The 20,274-nt window shown below is 38.6% G+C and overlaps 1 protein-coding gene and 1 non-coding gene across 13 annotated transcripts in view; one reads left to right on the top strand and one right to left on the bottom strand.

Annotated features, from left to right (window-relative positions):
* Positions 1-20,274, top strand: part of ZNF382 (zinc finger protein 382) — a 51,714-nt gene that overhangs the window by 13,985 nt on the left and 17,455 nt on the right. For 2 of the 12 annotated variants that reach the window (XM_068528551.1, XM_068528553.1), the window contains exons 2-5: positions 3,434-3,561; positions 13,914-13,987; positions 16,279-16,430; positions 16,703-16,798. In XM_068528551.1, coding sequence (XP_068384652.1) covers positions 16,292-16,430; positions 16,703-16,798 — 235 coding nt within the window. In that variant the 5' untranslated portion in view covers positions 3,434-3,561; positions 13,914-13,987; positions 16,279-16,291. Of the gene's footprint in view, positions 1-3,430; positions 3,562-11,439; positions 11,701-11,726; positions 11,823-13,913; positions 13,988-16,278; positions 16,431-16,702; positions 16,803-20,274 lie in introns of those variants that run through there. The other 10 variants (XM_068528556.1, XM_068528555.1, XM_068528552.1 and 7 more) reach the window with 10 other exon arrangements.
* On the bottom strand, positions 7,698-7,769 carry TRNAG-CCC (transfer RNA glycine (anticodon CCC)). The gene has a single exon. It is a non-coding gene; the product is annotated as a tRNA-Gly (tRNA).

Genomic DNA, 20,274 nt, shown 5'->3' with positions numbered 1-20,274 from the left:
AGAAAATAACAGGTAAGATGGGTTCTGGACAAATCTAAACAGTCCACACACAAAGAATCCAGTAAACAGGCACAGATACCAAGCAGAGGTCCTCCTGTCGGAAAGTAGGATCCAGACACTTCAGCAGGAGGGTTCTGGCTCGTCCTCCACTCTGCTAATACTGGCCTGGGCCTGAGATTGGGCATATCTTCAGCAGATAACTCCTCCCGCTATTCTACTTTGCAGGGCTGCAAAGGGAAGACACCATCCACACCTAAACCTCATCTTTGGCCTCAGGGATTGGTACATACTGTAAATTCCAATAAGGCCCACAACAATATTTCAGGTCCTGCATGTTCTTCCAGAATTTTGCCATTCACCTACTTCATCAAGAAGTGGAGTTTACAGGCTTCCCTGGTGGCGAAGTGGTTAAGAATCCGCCTGCCAATGCAGGGGACACGGGTTGGAGCCCTGGTCCGGGAAGATTCCCACATGCCATGGAGCAACTGCCCGTGCACCACAGCTACTGAGCCCACGAGCCACAACTACTGAACCCCAGGCACCCTAGAGCCCGTGCTCCACAAGAGAAGCCACAGCAATGAGAAGCCCACGCACCACAACAAAGAGTAGCCCCCACTCACTGCAACTAGAGAAAGACCGCACGCAGCAACGACGACACAACACACCCAAAAATAAATTAATTTTTTTAAAGTGGAGTTTATTTCCCTTCCTTTGAAACAGAACAGGCCTTTGTGATTCTCATGATGAATAGAGTGCAGTGGAAATGACACTATTTTCCATGGCTAGATTAGGAAAGGCAATAGAGCTTCCTAGTAACTCACTCTCAAGACGCTCACCCTGAAACCCAATCATTTTGCTGTGAGGAATCCAAGCAGCTACACAAGAAGTCCACAGCTAGATATTCCAACCACAGTCCAGCTGAGGTTCCAGCTGACTGCCAGCATGAGCTACCAAATACGTAAGTGAGCAAGCCTTCCGATGATTCCAGCCCCCAATATTAAAACCACCCCAGCTGAAGCCAGGTAGAGCAGAGACTAGCTGTCTCCACAAAGTTCTGCCCAAAGAACAAATTAATGATTAAAACAAATGCTATCATTGTTCTAAGCCACTAATTTTGGGATGTTTTTTTATGTAGAAACTGGGAATGCCTGATCACCCTACACACAAAAACAGAAAACAGTGCCATTGCAAAACAGCATTGGCCCACATGGAGTCCTACCCCCAAGCCAACACAAGTCCCAGAATCCTCCAGCTTAGCACTTCCCATTTCTTTTTTTTTTTAATTTTATATCTTCATTTTTTTAAAATTTTATTTATTTATTTATTTATTTATTTATTTATTTATTTATTTATGGCTTTGTTGGGTCTCCGTTTCTGTGCGAGGGCTTTCTCTAGTTGCGGCAAGTGGGGGCCGCTCTTCATCGCGGTGCGCGGGCCTCTCACTATCGCGGCCTCTCTTGTTGCGGAGCACAGGCTCCAGACGCGCAGGCTCAGCAATTGTGGCTCACGGGCCCAGTTGCTCCGCGGCATGTGGGATCTTCCCAGACCAGGGCTCGAACCCGTGTCCCCTGCATTGGCAGGCAGATTCTCAAACACTGTGCCACCAGGGAAGCCCCCCCCATTTCTTAATCACAATCAGCTACCCTGATTCCTTCAGTAGCATCATTTACCACCTCTTTTATCAGTATTCATGCTGGAGAAAAGTAAAGCCTCTTACAGCTTGAAAACAACAAATATTTACTAAGAGCTGTATGTGATAGATGCTTTATAAACCTTACCATTTAATCTTCATCATTGCTCTTTAATTTAATTTAATCTTTCCATTCAACAGATCAGAACACAAAAGGTAAAGAAGTCAGGCAATTTGCAAATTTCAGTAAGTGGAGTCTGTATACCCTCTAGCTGTTGGATATAGTATTCTATGTATGTCAGTTAGGTCATTTGCTAACATATATCATTAATGATTTTTAGTATCCTTGTTCTAACAGTATGCTGAAATCTCCAACAATGACTGGATTTGCTGATTCATCCTTTTACTTTTGTTAATCTTTGATTTGTATATCCTGAAGCTGTTAGTAGGTATATTCAAATTCATGATCACTATATCTTCTTTTTGGGTTTAAACTTTTATCATTATGAAACGTCCCTGTTATCTCTCGTTAAGTCCCTTTTTTTTTTTCCTGATCTTAATAGAGAGACACCAACTTTCCTTTGGTATTTGCATTATACCTCTTTCATATTTCATTTTCTGTGTCATTATACTTAATATGTGTCAGCTGCTAAAAGCATATGGTTGATTTTGTTCTTTTCAACAATTTTCTTTTTATTGGAGTGTTTAATCCATTTTCATTAAATTTAATTACTAATAATGTTGGGTACACCAACATTTGCTTTTATGTGTCCCCTCTGTTTCTTTGTTTTTCTATTCCACCATTCTTACCTTCTGTTGTATTAGTCAAATACTTTTATTATTCTAGTTTTCCCCATTAATTTATACTGTCATACATTATTCTTAGTGGTTATCATAAAGACTGCAGTATTATGCTTAACTTATTACAACTAGAACTCTCATGCAGTGGCTGTTAGAGCATAACACACTGGATATATGTACATTGGTGTCTACAAAACTAAACATAGATGTATTACATAACCCAGCAATCCTTTCCCTGTGCATCTCCACAGCAAAATAGAATGCTTAAGTCCACAAAACACATGTACAATAATGTTCATAGAAGTAGTATCTCTTCAAGAAAAATTAGAAACAACTCAAATTTCCAACAACAGAATAACAGAAAAATAATCTGTGCAACATCCTATAATGGAATATATAGCAAAAGAAAAGGTGCCTGCTACATGCAGCAACATGGATGAATCTCACAAAGATGTTGAAAAAAAAAAAGATCTATCTTTGGGCTTCCCTGGTGCAGTGGTTAAGAATCCGCCTGCCAATGCAGGGGACACGGGTTCGAGCCCTGGCCCGGGAAGATCGCACATGCCACGGAGCAGCTAAGCCTGTGCACCACAATTACTGAGCCTGCACTCTAGAGCCCACGAGCCACAGCTACTGAGCCTGCATGCTGCAACTGCTGAATCCCGTGTGCCTAGAGCCCGTGCTCTGCAACAAGAGAAGCCACTGCAATGAGAAGCCCGCGCATTCCAACGAAGAGTAGGCCCCGTTCACCGCAACTAGAGAAAGCCCGTGTGCAGCAACGAAGACCCAACACAGCCAAAAATATAAATTAATTAATTAATTATTTTTTAAAAAGATCTATCATTATGTGAAGTTCAAAACAAGTAGATTTTGAATGGGGAGGTACATAGATATTTGTATTCAGTGAGACCCAGATAAAAGGGTAAACTATTCAGTCCCTATATTATTCCCCTGAATAAATACATCTGAGCAAGTTACTGTCATCTGCATTCCACCCAGCAGGAGCCAATGTGACACTGCAGAACATGTCTACACTTGAAATGACACAGATATTCCCAGAGGGTCCTAGATGGGGAGGTAAAGTTGGCCAAGACATGGGAGCTGCAGAGCAAGTAGAAGGAAATGCGCAGGTAAGATTCAGCTTTAGCAATAACTGATTGGTTTAAAATAAATTATAGACCATCCATTCATGACTACTAAGGTAGTCATTAAATGCATGGTTATAAAAAAAATTTGTAGTTAAGAATATGTTCAATTATATCTCAATAAAACTTGGAAAAAGTATGAAAATATTCAAAACATATTCAATAGTTTTTTAAAAATAAATACATAAATATGTCATTTTGCTTGTAAAATGTATATATATAAACAGAGAAAGAAAAGTATCTGGAAAGTTATGAAATCTTATGTTAGCATTGCTTCTCTGTGGTGTCTGTGATTTTTTTTATTTAAAACTACTTCTTAATTTAAGAGTGGCCATGTATTAATATTAATATATTTTTGAAGAATAGCTTTCTTTTTAAAGACTTTTAAAGTGCATATTTATATTAACACATGGCCACTCTTAAATTAAGAAGTAGTCTTAAACAGTCTTCCCTGAACTTTGAGAAAATGCTTAGGATAAATAGATGCCAACTCTGAATGGCTTTTGTTTCTTTCTGCTCCCAACACCTAATTTAACACTTTGATTTTTACATATGGCAAAGGAAGTTGGAGTTTTGCCTAGAAAAGAACGGTTAAAGGTCCCTGAGAGAAGTCTCATAAGTTTTGATGATGTTCTAAATGCTGCCTTCATGTCTTCCTGATGTATGGGTTTAATTCACTTCTAATTCATTCCTTTTAGCCCTGATGACCACCAAACACCTGTTTAATCTTGTTCTCTTAGTCTCATTTTTACATCTAATCTCACGAAAATTTTCTTGAATAAAACCTATTTACCTCCCCAGAGCTTTTATGTCTTCCAATATAATCTGGTCATAACCTAAGAATGCTGTCATCAGAATGTCTCTTCCATATGCATTCCCAATACGTGTCATCTGACTTAAGAGCCTTTATCACAGTCTACCTTACATTTATTCCCACATATATTTGATCTTTGCTTAATAATGAGCAACTTACCTCTTTTTAGTGCTGGTGTCCCCTCAAGTACTAGAATAAGTTCTGGCATATTGTGAGCAGGAAACATATAAAAGTAGATGAAGATATATCTTAAGGATATTCATCATAGAGTAGTTTTGATAACCATAAAAATCTCAGGGTAGAAAAGAGGTTAAATAAATTATTGATGGGAGTTCCCTGGTGGTCTAGTGGTTAGGATTTGGCACTTTCACTGCTGGGGCCTGGGTTCAATCCCTGGTCAGGGAACTGAGATCCCACAAGCCACATGGGGCAGCCAAAAAAAAAAAAAAAAAAAAATTATTGGTAGCTACTATTAATATGTACGTTAGATTTTAAAGGTGATTACCCTAATTCATAGTAAATATTGAGGAAAGACATTTGTAATGAATTAATAAGTAAGACAGGCAGGTTAAAAACTTATCGAGAGATTATGTGCAGTTGTAAATAAGAACAAGCTCTGTGGTTAAACTTTCAGAATGTCAATCTTAGCTCTAAAAGTTATTGTGTGTGTTCGTAAGTATCTTATCTGTACTGCCTAGATTTCCTTATCAATAAAGTGAGAAAAACAATAGTACCTAGTACCTCAAAGAGTTGTCAGGATTAAGTGAAAAAAAAAAAAAACCAACAAAATATTATCTATTTTTTATTGATGATGAAGAGACTATTTCATATCCTGTAATCCATTACCATTAAAGGAAATTCTCTTTGCTTACCATTTTTTAAGAAAGTGAAATTCGAGCTTCTTAGGCCTGCTCTTCCTTATAATGCTAATATATTACAGAGCACAGCTTACAAATGTAATTTGTTTTCACCAGCAACATAACCCACAAAGAATGGGAGAAAGAAGAGGACAGCAGCTACAGATAGACACCATTCTGCCTCATAAAGCTAGCTAAGAGAATCTGACCCGCTTAAGTAACAAATTGAAAATATTAACAAAAAATCAATCTTGTTCGCTGTCTAACCCAGACTTTTATGCTGGGTTATTTGTAACTATGCATATTTATAACTACTAACATCTAATTCTGTTATCTGAAATTATAAACTCATCCTTGTCAGCATAATTTATATAATGGAGTCTCCTAAGATATTTGGTCTTGAGATATTAGTGCTATTTCTGAAAGTTATCTAACTATGTAAAAAAATAAATAAATACTTAATTGAGTAGCTTTACTTGATAATTTGTTCCCCTGGAATTATGCATAAATTGTTATCTGTAAAATTGCAAAAGGTCTGTCAAATCAGTTGGACGTCGTCCTCACTTCCTTATCCCTACTGATAAAGTTAATTTGTGTATCAGGATCCACAAAATGGGGGCCACCCCAGTGGTCCAGCCCACGTCACAAATGTAAACTTAAGTCAGCTTGCATTTACAGGAAACACCTATTAAGGAAATCTAACGTTACACCAATCACAATCTTCCAACTCAGCTTGGCTAGCTTACCTTACCCTAGAAAACTGGACCAGCTAGCCTTATAAGAAAATCCCTGACCTCCTAGCCGATTATGCCATTTCCCTGTTGCCTCTTCTAACAGTCTATAAAATTCTCTCTTGCCCAAAACCCCTTGGGAGAGTGCTCTGCTTGTGAGGTACTGTACTCCCCCAATCCATGGATTGTTTCCCTTGAATTAAAGACATCAAACTCGTTACTAAATTGTTTTAGTTTTGTCATTTGACACTACATACAAGGAAGTATAACAAACCATTGATTGGGTTGAATTCCTTTTTCAAACTAAGAGCTAGAGAGGTCTTTATTCATTTAAATGATTAATTCACGTGATTTTTTTTCCTGAAAAAGACAAAATCATATAAACATAAGCATAAGGAAAAATTTAGAATGTACACCAAAATGTTAATAGTGATTATTTCTAGATGCTAAAATTATAAGTACTTTTGATTTTATAAGTGCAATCTGGATTACTATTTTTTTTCAACAAGACTGCATTCATTTGATCATCAGGAATTAACACTGATTTCCATATAAAGCATTTTTCTAAAAAGGCAATCTTCTACTTCTTATGAAAACTGTGAGCAAACAGACTGGCAAAATGACAGGTAAAAGCACTAAAACCAGTGTGACTAAATAAACCTACCAAGTCTTGTATCTTCTCTTACTGTATCTCATAAACATAGTGAGACACTTTCCATGTTAAGATTCACCTGTGAATGCTGCTCAATATTCTATAATAACCTAAATGGGAAAATAATTTGAAAAAGAATAGATACATGTATATGTATAACTGAATCACTTTGCTGTACACCTGAAACTAACACAACATTGTTAATCAACTATGCTCCAATATAAAAGAAAAATTAAAAGAAAAATCTTCAGTCCTAAAAAAAAAAAAAAAAAGATTCACCTGTGAATGTGCACAATTCAGGTAAGCGACACTTTCAATGTTTGGTTCATAGTAGAGGCTTAATAAATGTGGCTTTATCATTGCCTTTCTCTACTGAACGACCAGTTAATGTACCATATTGGATACAATCCTTGAAAAATTGGTAAGAAATGCCATTATAATAATTAAGCTGATTTATAATTTAGCAATTTGAGTAATTTTGTTCATAAACATGAATACTGCATAGCATTACACTTTGTATTTTTCATACTAGAATCTCTTTTTGTATCTATATAATATTAATCACTTGAATGTAATATGATTAACCTTATATTTACATGATACAGGAAATTATTTTGGGACAAACTCCTCTTAAATTTCACTTCCAGGTGTAAATTACTGGTTCTAGGTCAGTGATTCAAACCCTGTTTGGTTCCTGTACACCTTTGACAGTCTCCAAATTATAGACTTTTTCCCCAAGAAAAATATACATTAATAAAATAAATATACAATAATTTGGTATACCATTCCAGGGCAAACCACTTAAGGTGAAGGATACCTGTTATAGACCATCTAAGCATATAGCTTGTTTTCTTAAAAATGCCCATTACAATAACTTTATATTTTCATTGCTCCTCATTCATGAATGTGGGATGACTTAGGATATCCACATAATAACAACAGGGTTCTTTTTAATTTTAATACTTTTAACTTATTTATTTATTTTGGTTGTGCGGGATCTTAGTTGCAGCACACAGACTTCTTAGTTGCAGCATGTGAACTCTTTAGTTGCGGCATGCAGGATCTAGTTTCCCGACCAGGGATTGAACCTGGGTCCACTGCATTGGGAGTGCAGAGTCTTACCACTCGACCACCAGGGAAGTCCCAATAACAGGTTTTTAGGTTTTTTTTTTTTCTTTTTTTTTTTCCTATAAATTTATTTATGTATTTATTTATTTTATTTTTGGCTGCATTGGGTCTTTGTTGCTGTGCACGGGCTTTTCTCTAGTTGTGGCGAGCGGGGGCTACTCTTCGTTGCGGTGCACAGGCTTCTCACTGCAGTGGCTTCTCCTGTTGCGAAGCACGGGCTCTAGGTGCACGGGCTTCAGTAGTTGTGGCTTGCGGGCTCTAGAATGCAGGCTCAGTAGTTGTGGCGCACGGGCTTAGCTGCTCCGTGGCATGTGGGATCTTCCCAGACCAGGGCTCGAACCCATGTCCCTTGCATTGGCAGGCAGATTCTTAACCACTGTGCCACCAGGGAAGTCCCCCCGTAACACGTTTTAATTTAAGCACTTATTATTGCCAGCCACTGTCCTAGTGCTGTTAATATTAACTCTCCTAATCCTCATAAAAACTCTTTGAAATTGGTACTATTATTTGTGTTTTACAAACAATAAACTCTGGAACAGAAAGACACTGAATATATTGCCCAAGTTCACAGATACTTACAAGACCAAGATTATAATCCAGATACTCTAGATTAGGGGTCAGTTAATTTTTCTGTAAAGGACCAGATAGTAAATATGTTGGGCTTTGTGGGCAAAAGAGAAAATCAAGGATATTATGCAGGTGCTAATATAACAAGAGAGAAAACAAATTTCCATAGAAGTTTTTGACAAAATTCAAAACTTTATTTATGAACACTGAAATTTGAATTTCATATAATTTTCACGTCATGAAATATTGTTCTCCTTTTGATATGTTGTCAATTATAGAAAAATGTTAAAACCAGTCTTAGTTCACAGGCCATAAAAAAATTGGCTACAAGCTGGATTTGGCCTGCAGGGTCATGGTTTGCTGACCTCTGCTCAAGACTCAGAGACCATTATACATTGCTGACTCAGTCTACACAATTGTGTGACTCGAAAAAAACTGATGCTGCCAAATCTTATTCAATAACTGGTTGGTACCACATAAACCTTCTAATTCCTTGGGAAAAAATTTCTGCCCTTCTTGAAAGACATGTCTCTGTACATACCCCTAATAATATTCTTAAAGGTCTCCAAAACAGAAGACCATTTTTACTGAAGACTGTTTCTGAAATCAATCAAACCTTCTCCTACCTTGCCATTTTCCCACTCATGTCTTTGAAGAAAATCTAAAGTATCTAATGTGTAATTCTACCTAAGCATTAACAAATCACCATGTAAAGGAGGACTGTTTCTGTGTCATGGGACTGCTTAGACAAAAACAGCACAAGGGGAAAGTGTTGCCAAGTGGTTATACAAAAGTTAACTGTAGGAAGGGCATTTGATAAGGAACTGGGAAAGAAGGGGTTCCATCCTCATGGTACTATCATTAACTGGGAATAGAAGGCTTGGCCAGGTAAATGGATTAGTCACTATTTGGCAGGGCATTTAAGATGAAGTTATTCTATATCCTGAGAAACAAAAATTCATTCCATAAAACAAAAACCTCAAATGACTTCTAGGAAAGCGGAACCCTCTTGCACTGTTGGTGGGAATGTAAATTGATACAGCCACTATGGAGAACAGTATGGAGGTTCCTTAAAAAACTAAACATAGAACTACCATATGACCCAGCAATCCCACTACTGGGCATATACCCGGAGAAAACCATAATTCAAAAAGAATCATGTACCGAAATGTTCATTGCAGCTCTATTTACAATAGCCAGGACATGGAAGCAACCTAAGTGTCCATCAATAGATGAATGGATAAAGAAGATGTGGCACATATATACAATGGAATATTACTCAGCCATAAAAAGAAACAAAATTGAGTTATTTGTAGTGAGGCAGATGGACCTAGAGTCTGTCATACATTGTGAAGTAAGTCAGAAAGAGAAAAATACCGTGTGCTAACACATATATATGAAATCTTAAAAAAAAAAACAAAAAAAAAGGTTCTGATGAACCCAGGGGCAGGACAGGAATAGACGCAGACATAGAGCATGGACTTGAGGACATGGGGAGGGGGAAGGGTAATCTGGGACGAAATGAGAGAGTAGCATTGACATATATACACTACCAAATATAAAATAGGTAGCTAGTGGGAAGCAGCTGCATAGCACAGGGAGATCAGCTCTGTGCTTTGTGACCACCTAGACGGGTGGGATAGGGAGGGTGGGAGGGAGATGGAAGAGGGAGGGGATATGGGGATATATGTATACATATAGCTGATTCACTTTGTTATACAGTAGAAACTAACACAACATTGTAAAGCAACTATACTCCAATAAAGATGTTAAAAAAAAAAAAATGACCTCTAGCTTGGCTTTGAGATGTGCAGCTGCAACACTTTTCTCCTTTCACGGCCCTTCTTTTGGGATACAGCAAAACTTGGAAGGAAAAGGGGATCATGACATACTAGGCCTTTCATACCAAAACAGGCTAAATAAGAACACATTCTTCATCACTAGCAAGCCTCCATCATCCATGTTAAATATACCCAATGGAAGTAAGAGAAAGACTGGAATACTGTTGACCCTTCCCTGTATCATAAAAAAAAAGTCAGGTTGACTGAAGCCTAGGAGCAGAATCTGTTTCTGTGTTCACAGCAGTTTCCTGTCAACAAAGCTATGAAAATGCTGTAGATCTGCAATATGCAGCTTGCCCCCACAGAGCTTCCAAGAGGAATCTTTGGAGGAAGGACTACTACTCTTGGTGCCTTAATATCATCTCTTCCCAGGACCCTGCCTTGAGGGCAATTCCAGCTCTAAAGTCCCTGTAATAAACACAGAGCTTTGATTTTTTTAGTTGGAACCTTCATTCTAGGTCTCTATTCAACTTCCCTTTGAATATTTGAGACCTAGAGTGCTAGCCATTTTTGTGAAGCTAGCATTTCTGCGCAGTGTGGCTATAACAGGTGAAAACACAGAGGCAGTGAAAGAAAGCCCAGTGCAACAAATTCCAAGAAATCATGGAATTGACAATTAGCTCCAAAACAGGTTACACTGAATGTACTGCATGCCTGTGTATTAAGCACTAGGCTAGACAATAGATACAGGGTGCAATGATGAAGGCAACAGGGGCCATGCTTTAGAACTGGGGACCTCTGTGGTTAACAAGGGGCTCGCAGTCTTTGACAGGCACAGGCTGAGTCACACAGGGATCTTGTCCACTGATTCCTCAATGCTAGAGCTGCAAAAATGAAACCACCCTCCTAAAAGTAAAAAAAAGTCACACTAGGCCAGTTTTGATCTGTCTCTAGTCGGTCACAATAGTGCTGTCACAGGATCACTTGGTCACAGTGTAACACCTCACAGTCGCCGCCGACCACGGTCATTAATGAGGCCCCGCCCCCTCTCAGTCCTAGGAAGCTGATCTGGGCCAGTCAGAGCCTCCCCACCACGCACACACCCCGACCCCATACTCACACACGCTCTCGCTTGCTCGCTCTCGCTCTGATACACACACTCATATGTGTGTATCTTACACTGATGCAGTCACACAATCACACATGCCCACCCACAATCACCTTCCTCAGCAGCTAATTCACAAAGGCTCGAGGCTCCTGCCTCCACCTGCCGCATCCGTGCCTGAAACTCCGGGACTCCTGCAGTGAGCTCCTCCCTCACCCAGACCCGGGTCACCTCAGCTCACCACACGGAAAACGATGACCACAAGGCTAGCGGAAGAAGAACCAGAGGCCGAAGTTCATCAGTCCCCCCAAGGCCTGTGAGAAACGGGAGTCCAACCCGGAAAAGCGCGGGCGCCGACACTAACACACCCGAGCGTCCGCTGCTGGGACCTTGCGGTTCCTAACCCGCCGCCCCGCAGACTCCTGGGAGCGCCAGCCCGCGCGGGAGTGCGCAGGCGCAGACGACTGAGCCTTGGCGGGGGTGAGGTTGGTAGGTCCTAGGGCCTCTGAGGAGGAGGCGGGAATTGGGAGCTCCGGTCCCGGAGGGCAGACTAGGGAAGCGGGACCTGGTGGGCAGTCTGGGGAGGAAACTGGGAGTCCAAACTGGGCCTGGTAATTATGAGGAGGGAACCGGAACCGGGCCGTGGTAACCAGACACTCAGATCTGTGCTAGCGGGGCCTCGGGCGTGGTCCGTGGGCGTGACCCTGAAGGTGACAATCGAGTGTGACCTGGAGCGAGTTTTGCGAGGAGAGATCTTGTCTGTTTTGACCCCGAGGAATCTCCATCGCAGGGAGCAGGGCCTCACACAGAGGATGATGATGATGTGTGTGTGTGTGTGTGTGTGTGTGTGTGTGTGTGTGTGTGTGTGTGTGTACCAAATGGAAGCGGCCTCCTGTGTCCAACCTGCTGCGTTTTGGATGCGTGCTGCTCTGTGGGATGTTGCGGCTGACTGTGTGTGAAGCTGGATGAGTCTTGTTGTTGCGTGGGGACTCCTCTGCATATGTCTCTCTTCGGATTAGATGTGAGTCGTGTTTGAGACCGCAGGTGACTATGGAGAAGCGAAATGATTTGTGATGTGATTTTGTGACTTTGCCTGGAATTAGTAATGTGCTGTCTGAGATTGTGAATGACATGGGGGTGCTGTGAGACGGTGCTTTTCTGAAGTAAGTGATCGAATGTAACTCTGCATGTGTTTGTAACCTACTGTTACTATTTGTGATGGTTTTGTGATTGAGAGACTCTGTATGACCACTAGTTAGGTACGTAAGATTTGATTATCTGAATAGTGGTCATTAAGCCTGCCTGCAAAATTGTAACTCAGTAGCAATTTAGCAAATAAAATAGAGGTATGAGTATTGGAAAGGAAGAGGTAAGATTTCATAATTCCCAGATGGTAAGGTTCATTACAGGGAAGTATTATATGAACTAAAACCAATGTGTTAAAATGATTAGTGTTCCATGGGTAGCATGCAGGAAAAAACAGTTTTTACCCATAACTAGCACTTTCAACACTGACATATAAGTAAGTTTTCCTGCTTCTGGATGAAATCTATGGCAGGGTCAATAGCTTCTTCAGGCATTCCATGATATAAAAGTATTAGGTATACTTTTAATCATAAGACCAGTCTCATTTTAGTAATTAAAATATTATTTTGCTATTTAAAATATTCACTGTAGCAGTCAATACTTCAGACTTCATTTAGCAAACTATTCTTCTCTCTGCCTGAAAGCCTACAGTGTGGAAAGATCAATTTCTTTTCTATTTCCATACCTGTACTACTAAAAAGAGTTGCTCAGTAGTTAATACTTAAATTACTATTAATAAATTAATAATGAATAATGGTTAATTTTCAATAATTAACTATGCTAATTAGTAGTATGCACAGGTGAATCAATAAAGAGATGAAGTAGAGAAATTAAATAGAAAGTCCAAATATTCTCAAGTATATAGGGATATGTAATAATGATAGAGATGGCATTTCACATCAACTGAGAACATAGTATTGCTAAACAATAAAACATACAGGGAAAAAAATCTTCACAAGGCATAAACACTTTACTAGTCACATGAACAGCTAAGAAAAATTACTTTCAACTTAAAATAGATAAAGGTTTAATTTATTAAATTGAAAAAGAAGATAATGTCAACCAATTAGAAAATAAACACCTATGAGAAAAACAGACGTACTATAAGGTGTCATCACAGAAAAGAAATAAAAACTTATTCTCATAATAAGAAATTTGTAAATTAGAATATATATATATCTGGTAGGCAGAGATTAAAGTTATTTTCAACTGCATTCATTAGGGTGTGGGGAGGTATTCTCATGCACTGCTGGAGACAGTGTAAATTGGTAGGAAATCCATGAAGAACGATTTGGAAATATATGATAAATCTGTGTTCCATGGCAGATGGAAGGTAGAGCTGCAGAGGGAAACACACAATGTTCCCTCTCTCCATGCTACAACAGATTCCCCAGAATCTATTCTACCTCACCAGAAGATTAGGCTTCTGGCATTGATAAGGCAACAGGATTTGTCCATTTCCCCACTAATCTCTGTCCTGGATTTGTGTCAGGTACACAGAGTGGGCAAGTGCTGAAACTGAAAATAGATGTAGATTTAGCTGAGTTATTCTGGGTGATCTAAGTCAAATATGGTTTCACATGGCTCCTTGTATCTTCCCATCTCTGCCTTCTCAGGACTCTTCCGTTTTCCAAAAGAAGAGCTCATAAGAGAAGTTTCATCTCTTGCAAATATCAAAGCCATGCCTCAGGTGAGATGATGTTTCCTCTCTTTCTGAAGTAACTTGTTTTTAGGTTATATGAACATTTGCTTCCCTATCCTTAAATTTTCTGGATATTGGGATTTGCTTCCATCAAACTGGTCTCCAGTAGGGCAAGCAAGTTGCCTAGGTACAAAATTTAAGAAGGACCCTCAGGGCTGTCCAGCTCTAACTTTTGTACCCTATGTGTCTTACCTGCCTCACCCTAGTTGCAGTCCTGTTCCCAGTTTCTCTCATTCCAACCGGATAAACTTAAGTCTTCCCCAAATGCACCTTCTAGTTGTAGCCAATGTTTGCATATTGATTGGGTGTATCATTCATCATCTCCTTTCTCAGTCCTCTCATAAAAGTACTGCTGGAACAGAAATGTATTATCTTCATTTAAATGGGAATATATTACTTGAATGAATCTATCTTGTCTAGACACTGATTTGAGATCTAAATTTCTGAGGAGTCAGGGAGCAGACATGCAAAAACCTTGATCATCTCCACTGACCTAGGTTTTGCAATAATACAGTGGGAGGTAGAATTGATAGATCACATTATTATTTTGGATTAGATTTCCTGTTTTGTGAGGTTTTTAGGATAGAGATTTGCTTGCAATCTTGTACAGAAAACTGAAATTTTACATTGCTCTCTGATCTTTCTATTTTATCCATGTCTGCCAGCAATTCCTACAAACTGTGGCCCACCAGTGAAAACCTTTCCACAGTGTTTCAGTGCTGTTATAGATTTATTCTTATATTTTTAGTTTCTTCTAATCTTTATATGTGCGTGCAAGAGAAGGAGATGCATTTGCTAATCCACTCTTGAGATGTTCTATTCTTGAATCAAAGGTGTTACTTTCTCCTGTTTCCATATCTTTCTTTCAGAAAATTCCTCTTCATCTACCAATCTTTGAAATACCAATCTGGGTTTTCCCCAGATGGTAATTGGTTCTCTTCTCCTCTCTGTCTCTTTTTCTGTATGCACAATCATATTCACTCCAGAGGTTATACTGATCTGATTCTAGTGACTCTCAGATACCTCTCTCCACCCTAGACCTCTAACCAGAGTATCAGAACCATATATCCAACCTCCAACAGCTATCACTACCTGTATGTTCCATAGACATTTCAAGTACATGTCCAAGGTTTACCTCATTACCTCCTTTGGTCCAGCTTATTCTTTCTCCTGCTTCCCATTTCCATTTTCTAGTCTCAGCACCCACCCACTTGCTGTGCAGATAACCTAAGAGCTGTGCCTCTCTTTTTTCCACTCTACAACCAATTTATGACCAGTTCTGTTGAAACTCGTCATGAAGCAACCAATTGTCTCCTGTCCAGACCACTAATACCACTTTAATCTAGGACACATCTCTAACAGTGGTTACTTAATTGTCTTTCCCACCTAACACACCTCAAGCCTTCTCTAGTGTTCAAGAGTATTGCCTCTAAAGTACAAATTTTTTCACATAACATATGTGATGACTTAACATTTCTTCATGTTTTTTTATACTCCATAAAGCAGCAGACCCAAAGTGGGGTATGCATTACAATGGAATGTACAAGACAGTATACTGAAAAGGAGGAAAATACTAATAGTTTACATTCAAGAACAGTAATCGTTAACAATGTGGATTGCTATTAATGCCAACTGATGATTTATAAATAAATACAAATATGTTGGGAGTGTGCTCAGTACATTTTTAAGACCATTGCTCTGTAGAAAAAAAATCCAGTATTACATAAATATGCCTACTGCCTACCTCCATATACCTTTTTCTTCTTAAGCTCAAAGACTCTTTCCTAACATACTGTACCTTTTGCTATTTCCTGAATTTACTGACTGGTTTTACTCTCCCCATGAATCTTAAAAGCCAATGACATGTAGTTCTGCAAAAAAATATTCATTGTGAGTACAGAATTTTTATGTCCTCAATGAAGTCTTAGAATACAAAATGAAATTTTCTTTACTTTGTAGTATGTTCCCTTGTACATATTTCTGTCATTGCATCTGTAATATCTATTGAGTGTATGTATTTACACATATGCCCTTCTTTTAGCCTGTAACTTCTTATGAGCAAGGTCAGGGTTTTATTTGTTTTCGTGCACCAAGCAACCAGTCACATTCAAGGCAAAGAGTATGATCTCATGTATTTTTACTATGAGAGAACTAGTAAATACTGATGAATGTATTTTCAGAGAGAATTTTCTACAGTACAAAACACAAAGTAAGAAAACCAGTTTGACCACTGAACATGGTCTCCAATGTCTAGTTCTCACTAGTTTCAATTACTTTAGGATGAACTAGACTATGCCCTTACAGGGATCAGTGTCATTCAAGGATGTGACTGTGGACTTCACCCAGGAGGAGTGGCAGCAACTGGATCCTGCTCAGAAGGCCCTCTACAGGGATGTCATGTTGGAAAACTACTGTCACCTCATCTCTGTAGGTAAGGAAAATTCCTTGAATCTTTCAGTGTCATGCATGTCCTTTCAAGAATTTCTGAAACATATGGAACTTTGAATTTCAAAGATCAGAGGTGATGAATCCCTTTCTGTTAGTAGAAAGCATGATTGTATCCGCACTTGGCCTAGTGCAAGGTATTAACTTTGGTAGGACGTTAATGTGTACCTTGTCTGCCGTCTTGAAGCTGTATCTTTCTCTTCCTTCAATAGTTTTGAAGCCCAACAGCTTAGACCAAGTTTCATTTTTTATTATCAGGATTTCACATGACTAAGCCTGATATGATCCACAAGTTGGAACAAGGAAAAGAACTATGGACAACAGAGAAAATTTTTCCAAGTCAGAGTTACCTCGGTGAGTCTGTATCGATAAAGTCCAGTGGACTCAGGTAGTTGATGCCTTTGAATATTTTCAGAGATCTATTTTTTTAATTGTGGTAAAATACACATAAAATTTATCATCTTAACAATTTTTAAGCATATAGTTCCATGGCATTAAGTATTTTTACATAGTTGTGCCACTATCACCACCATCCATCTCCAGAACCCTTCGTCTGTCAGAAGTAAAACTCTGTACCCATTAAACAATAACTCCCCATTACCACCCCCCACTAGCCCCTGGCAACCAGTATTCTACTTTCTGTCTCTATGAGTATGACTACTGGTAGGTACCTCATATAAGTGGAATCATATGGTATTTGTCCTTTTTGTGACTGGTTTATTTCACTTAACATAATATCTTCAAGTTTTACCCATGTTGTAGTATGTATCAAAATTTTCTTCCTTTTGAAGGCTGAATAATATTCCATTATATGTCCATGCCACATTTTGCTTATCCATTCATCTCTCAGTGGACACTTTGGTTGCTTCCACCCTTTGGCTACTGTGAATAATGCTACTATGAATATGGGTATATAAATATATATCTAAGTCATTGCTTTCTTTTGGGTATATACCCAAAAGTAGAATTGCTGGATCATATAGTAATTCTATGTTTAATGTTTTGAGGAACTGCTATACTGTTTTCCATAGTGGCTGCACCATTTTACATTCTCACCAACAATGCACAAGGGTTCCAGTTTCTCCACATCCTTACCAACAACTGTTATTTTCTTTTTTTCTTCTTTTTTTTCAGATAGTAGCTGTCTTATTAGGGATCTGTTTTTAAAGGCCTGAGATCTTTGAAGTGTCTATACATGACTGACTTCCATACCTCTAAAATCTAAATTTTATTTTGAATATTGCTCCCCACGTAAATCCTTTCCTTGTGTGCCTTATGCTTGTAGAGCTATTGGCTGCTATTACTTTACCAAGAATCCACTCCATGCTTTGTAGGTATAACGTCCATAGAGATCTTAAGGGTAAAGTTCTTTGAGTTCTGACAGAAGTATAAACCCACGTATCTCACACTCTAATCAAGATAAAGGACACTTCCATTAACCCATTAAGTTCCATCAGGCCTCTTCCAAGTCAATCCCTCCCTAAGACGATCACCACTGTGATTTCTACCAACATAGATTAGTTTTGTCTATTCTGGACCTTTTTCATGTCTACTTTCTTTCACTCAGCTTAATGTCTGAGAGATTTATACATGTTTTTGCATATATAAATAGTTTATTTTAATTAAACAGGATAGTATTCAATTGAATGGAGATACCAGTTTATTATGCATCTCCTATTGATAGACATTTGAAATGTTTCAGTTTGGGGCTATTACTATTACTATTATTATTATTTTGGCCACACTGCATGGCATGTGGGGTCTTAGTTCCCTGACCAGGGATCAAACCCAAGCCCCCTGCCGTGGAAGCGCAGAGTCTTAACCACTGGACCGCCAGGGAAGTCCCTGGGGCTATTATGAATAAAGGTTCTGTTAACATTCCTGTAAAAATCTTTTTGTGGACACACGTTTTTATTTCTTCTCAGTAAATACCTATCAGATGGTGTTGCTCATTCATAAGGCAGGTTTATAGTTCACATTTTAGAAGCTGCCAGTTTTTAAAAGTTACCATAGCATTTTAAACTTTTACCAGCAATGTATGAGAATTTTGATTGCCTTCCACGTTCCCTTTCACATTTGATGTTATCAATATTTTCATTTTGGTCATTGTGAAGTACTATTCTGAAGAATGGTAGCATATCTTAGCAGTTTCAATTTAGATTTCTTTTATGACTAATGATGTTGAGAACTTTTTCAAGTGCTTTTTATATCTTCTTCAGAGGTATCTGTTCAAATGTTTTACCCATTTTTTATTGGGTAATATTTTTTTTCCTTGAATAGTAGGAATTCTTTACATTTTCTGAATAGAAGTCTTTTGTTTGATATAGGTATTACATATATTTCCTCTAGTCTGTGGCTTGCCTACTCATTTTAATGGTGTCTTTCAATAAGCACAAGTTTTTGAAGTCCAGTTTATCATTTTTTTCTTTTATCATTATTTCTTTGACCTCTCAAACAAATATTTGCCTTAGGTTGTAAAGATAGTTTCCTGTATTATTTTCTTAAAATGTTATGTATATTTTGCTTCTTTTAAATTAATTCTATGATCCATCTCATTAAGTTTTATTTATGGTATGAGGTAAGTGTTAAAAGTCTGTTTTCTTCCATACAGATATCAATTTGTCCCATCACTTGTTGAATTGAATTAAATTGCTCTGATGATCTTATCAAAAATTGTTTGACTGTATTTGTGTCAGTCTATTTCTAGAGTATTCTTTCCTTTGATATAATTTAAGTCCTATTACTAATACCACCTGGTCTTTGATTATTGTAGCTTTATAATAAGTCTTGATGTCAGAGTAAGTCCTCTTAACTTTCTTCTTTTTAAAAAATTGTTTTGGCTATTCCAGGTCATTTTCATTTTCTTTTTCAAATACATTTTAGAATCAACTTCTTGGTTTCTTTATTTTATTTTTTTAACATCTTTTATTGGAGTATAATTGCTTTACAATGGTGTGTTAGTTTCTGCTTTATAACAAAGTGAATCAGTTATACATATGCATATGTCCCCATATCTCTTCCCTCTTGTGTCTCCCTCCCTCCCACCCTCCCTATCCCACCCCTCTAGGTGGTCACAAAGCACCGAGCTGATCTCCCTGTGCTATGCGGCTGCTTCCCACTAGCAATCTATTTTACGTTTCGTAGTGTATATATGTCCATGCCACTCTCTCTCTTTGTCCCAGCTTACCCTTCCCCCTCCCTGTATCCTCAAGTCCATTCTCTAGTAGGTCTGCGTCTTTATTCCCGTCTTGCCCCTAGGTTTTTCTGACCTTTTTTTTTTTTTTTTTTAGATTCCATATATATGTGTTAGCATACGGTATTTGTTTTTCTCTTTCTGACTTATTTCACTCTGTATGACAGTCTCTAGGTCCATCCACCTCACTACAAATATCTCAGTTTCGTTCCTTTTTATGGCTAAGTAACATTCCATTGTATATATGTGCCACATCTTCTTTATCCATTCATCTGTCAATGGACACTTAGGTTGCTTCCGTGTCCTGGCTATTGTAAATAGAGCTGCAATGAACATTTTGGTACATGACTCTTTTTTGGGTTTTTAAAATTTTTTTTTTTATTCATTTATTTTTGGCTGTGTTGGGTCTTCGTTGCTGCACGTGGGCTTTCTCTAGTTGCGGCGCAGGGGGGCTACTCTTCATTGCGGTGTGCAGGCTTCTCATTGCGGTGGCTTCTCTTGTTGCAGAGCACAGGCTCTAGGCGTGCGGGCTTCAGTAGTTGTGGCTCGCAGGCTCTAGAGCACAGGCTCAGTAGTTGCGGTGCACGGGCTTAGTTGCTCCGTGGCATGTGGGATCTTCCTGGACCAGGGATCGAAC

This window comes from Eschrichtius robustus, chromosome 19 (genome assembly GCF_028021215.1).
Source record: "Eschrichtius robustus isolate mEscRob2 chromosome 19, mEscRob2.pri, whole genome shotgun sequence".
In the NCBI taxonomy this organism is placed as follows: domain Eukaryota; kingdom Metazoa; phylum Chordata; class Mammalia; order Artiodactyla; family Eschrichtiidae; genus Eschrichtius; species Eschrichtius robustus.
The sequence above is the reverse complement of the archived record's forward strand: the minus strand, read 5'-3'. Positions and strand labels throughout refer to the sequence as shown.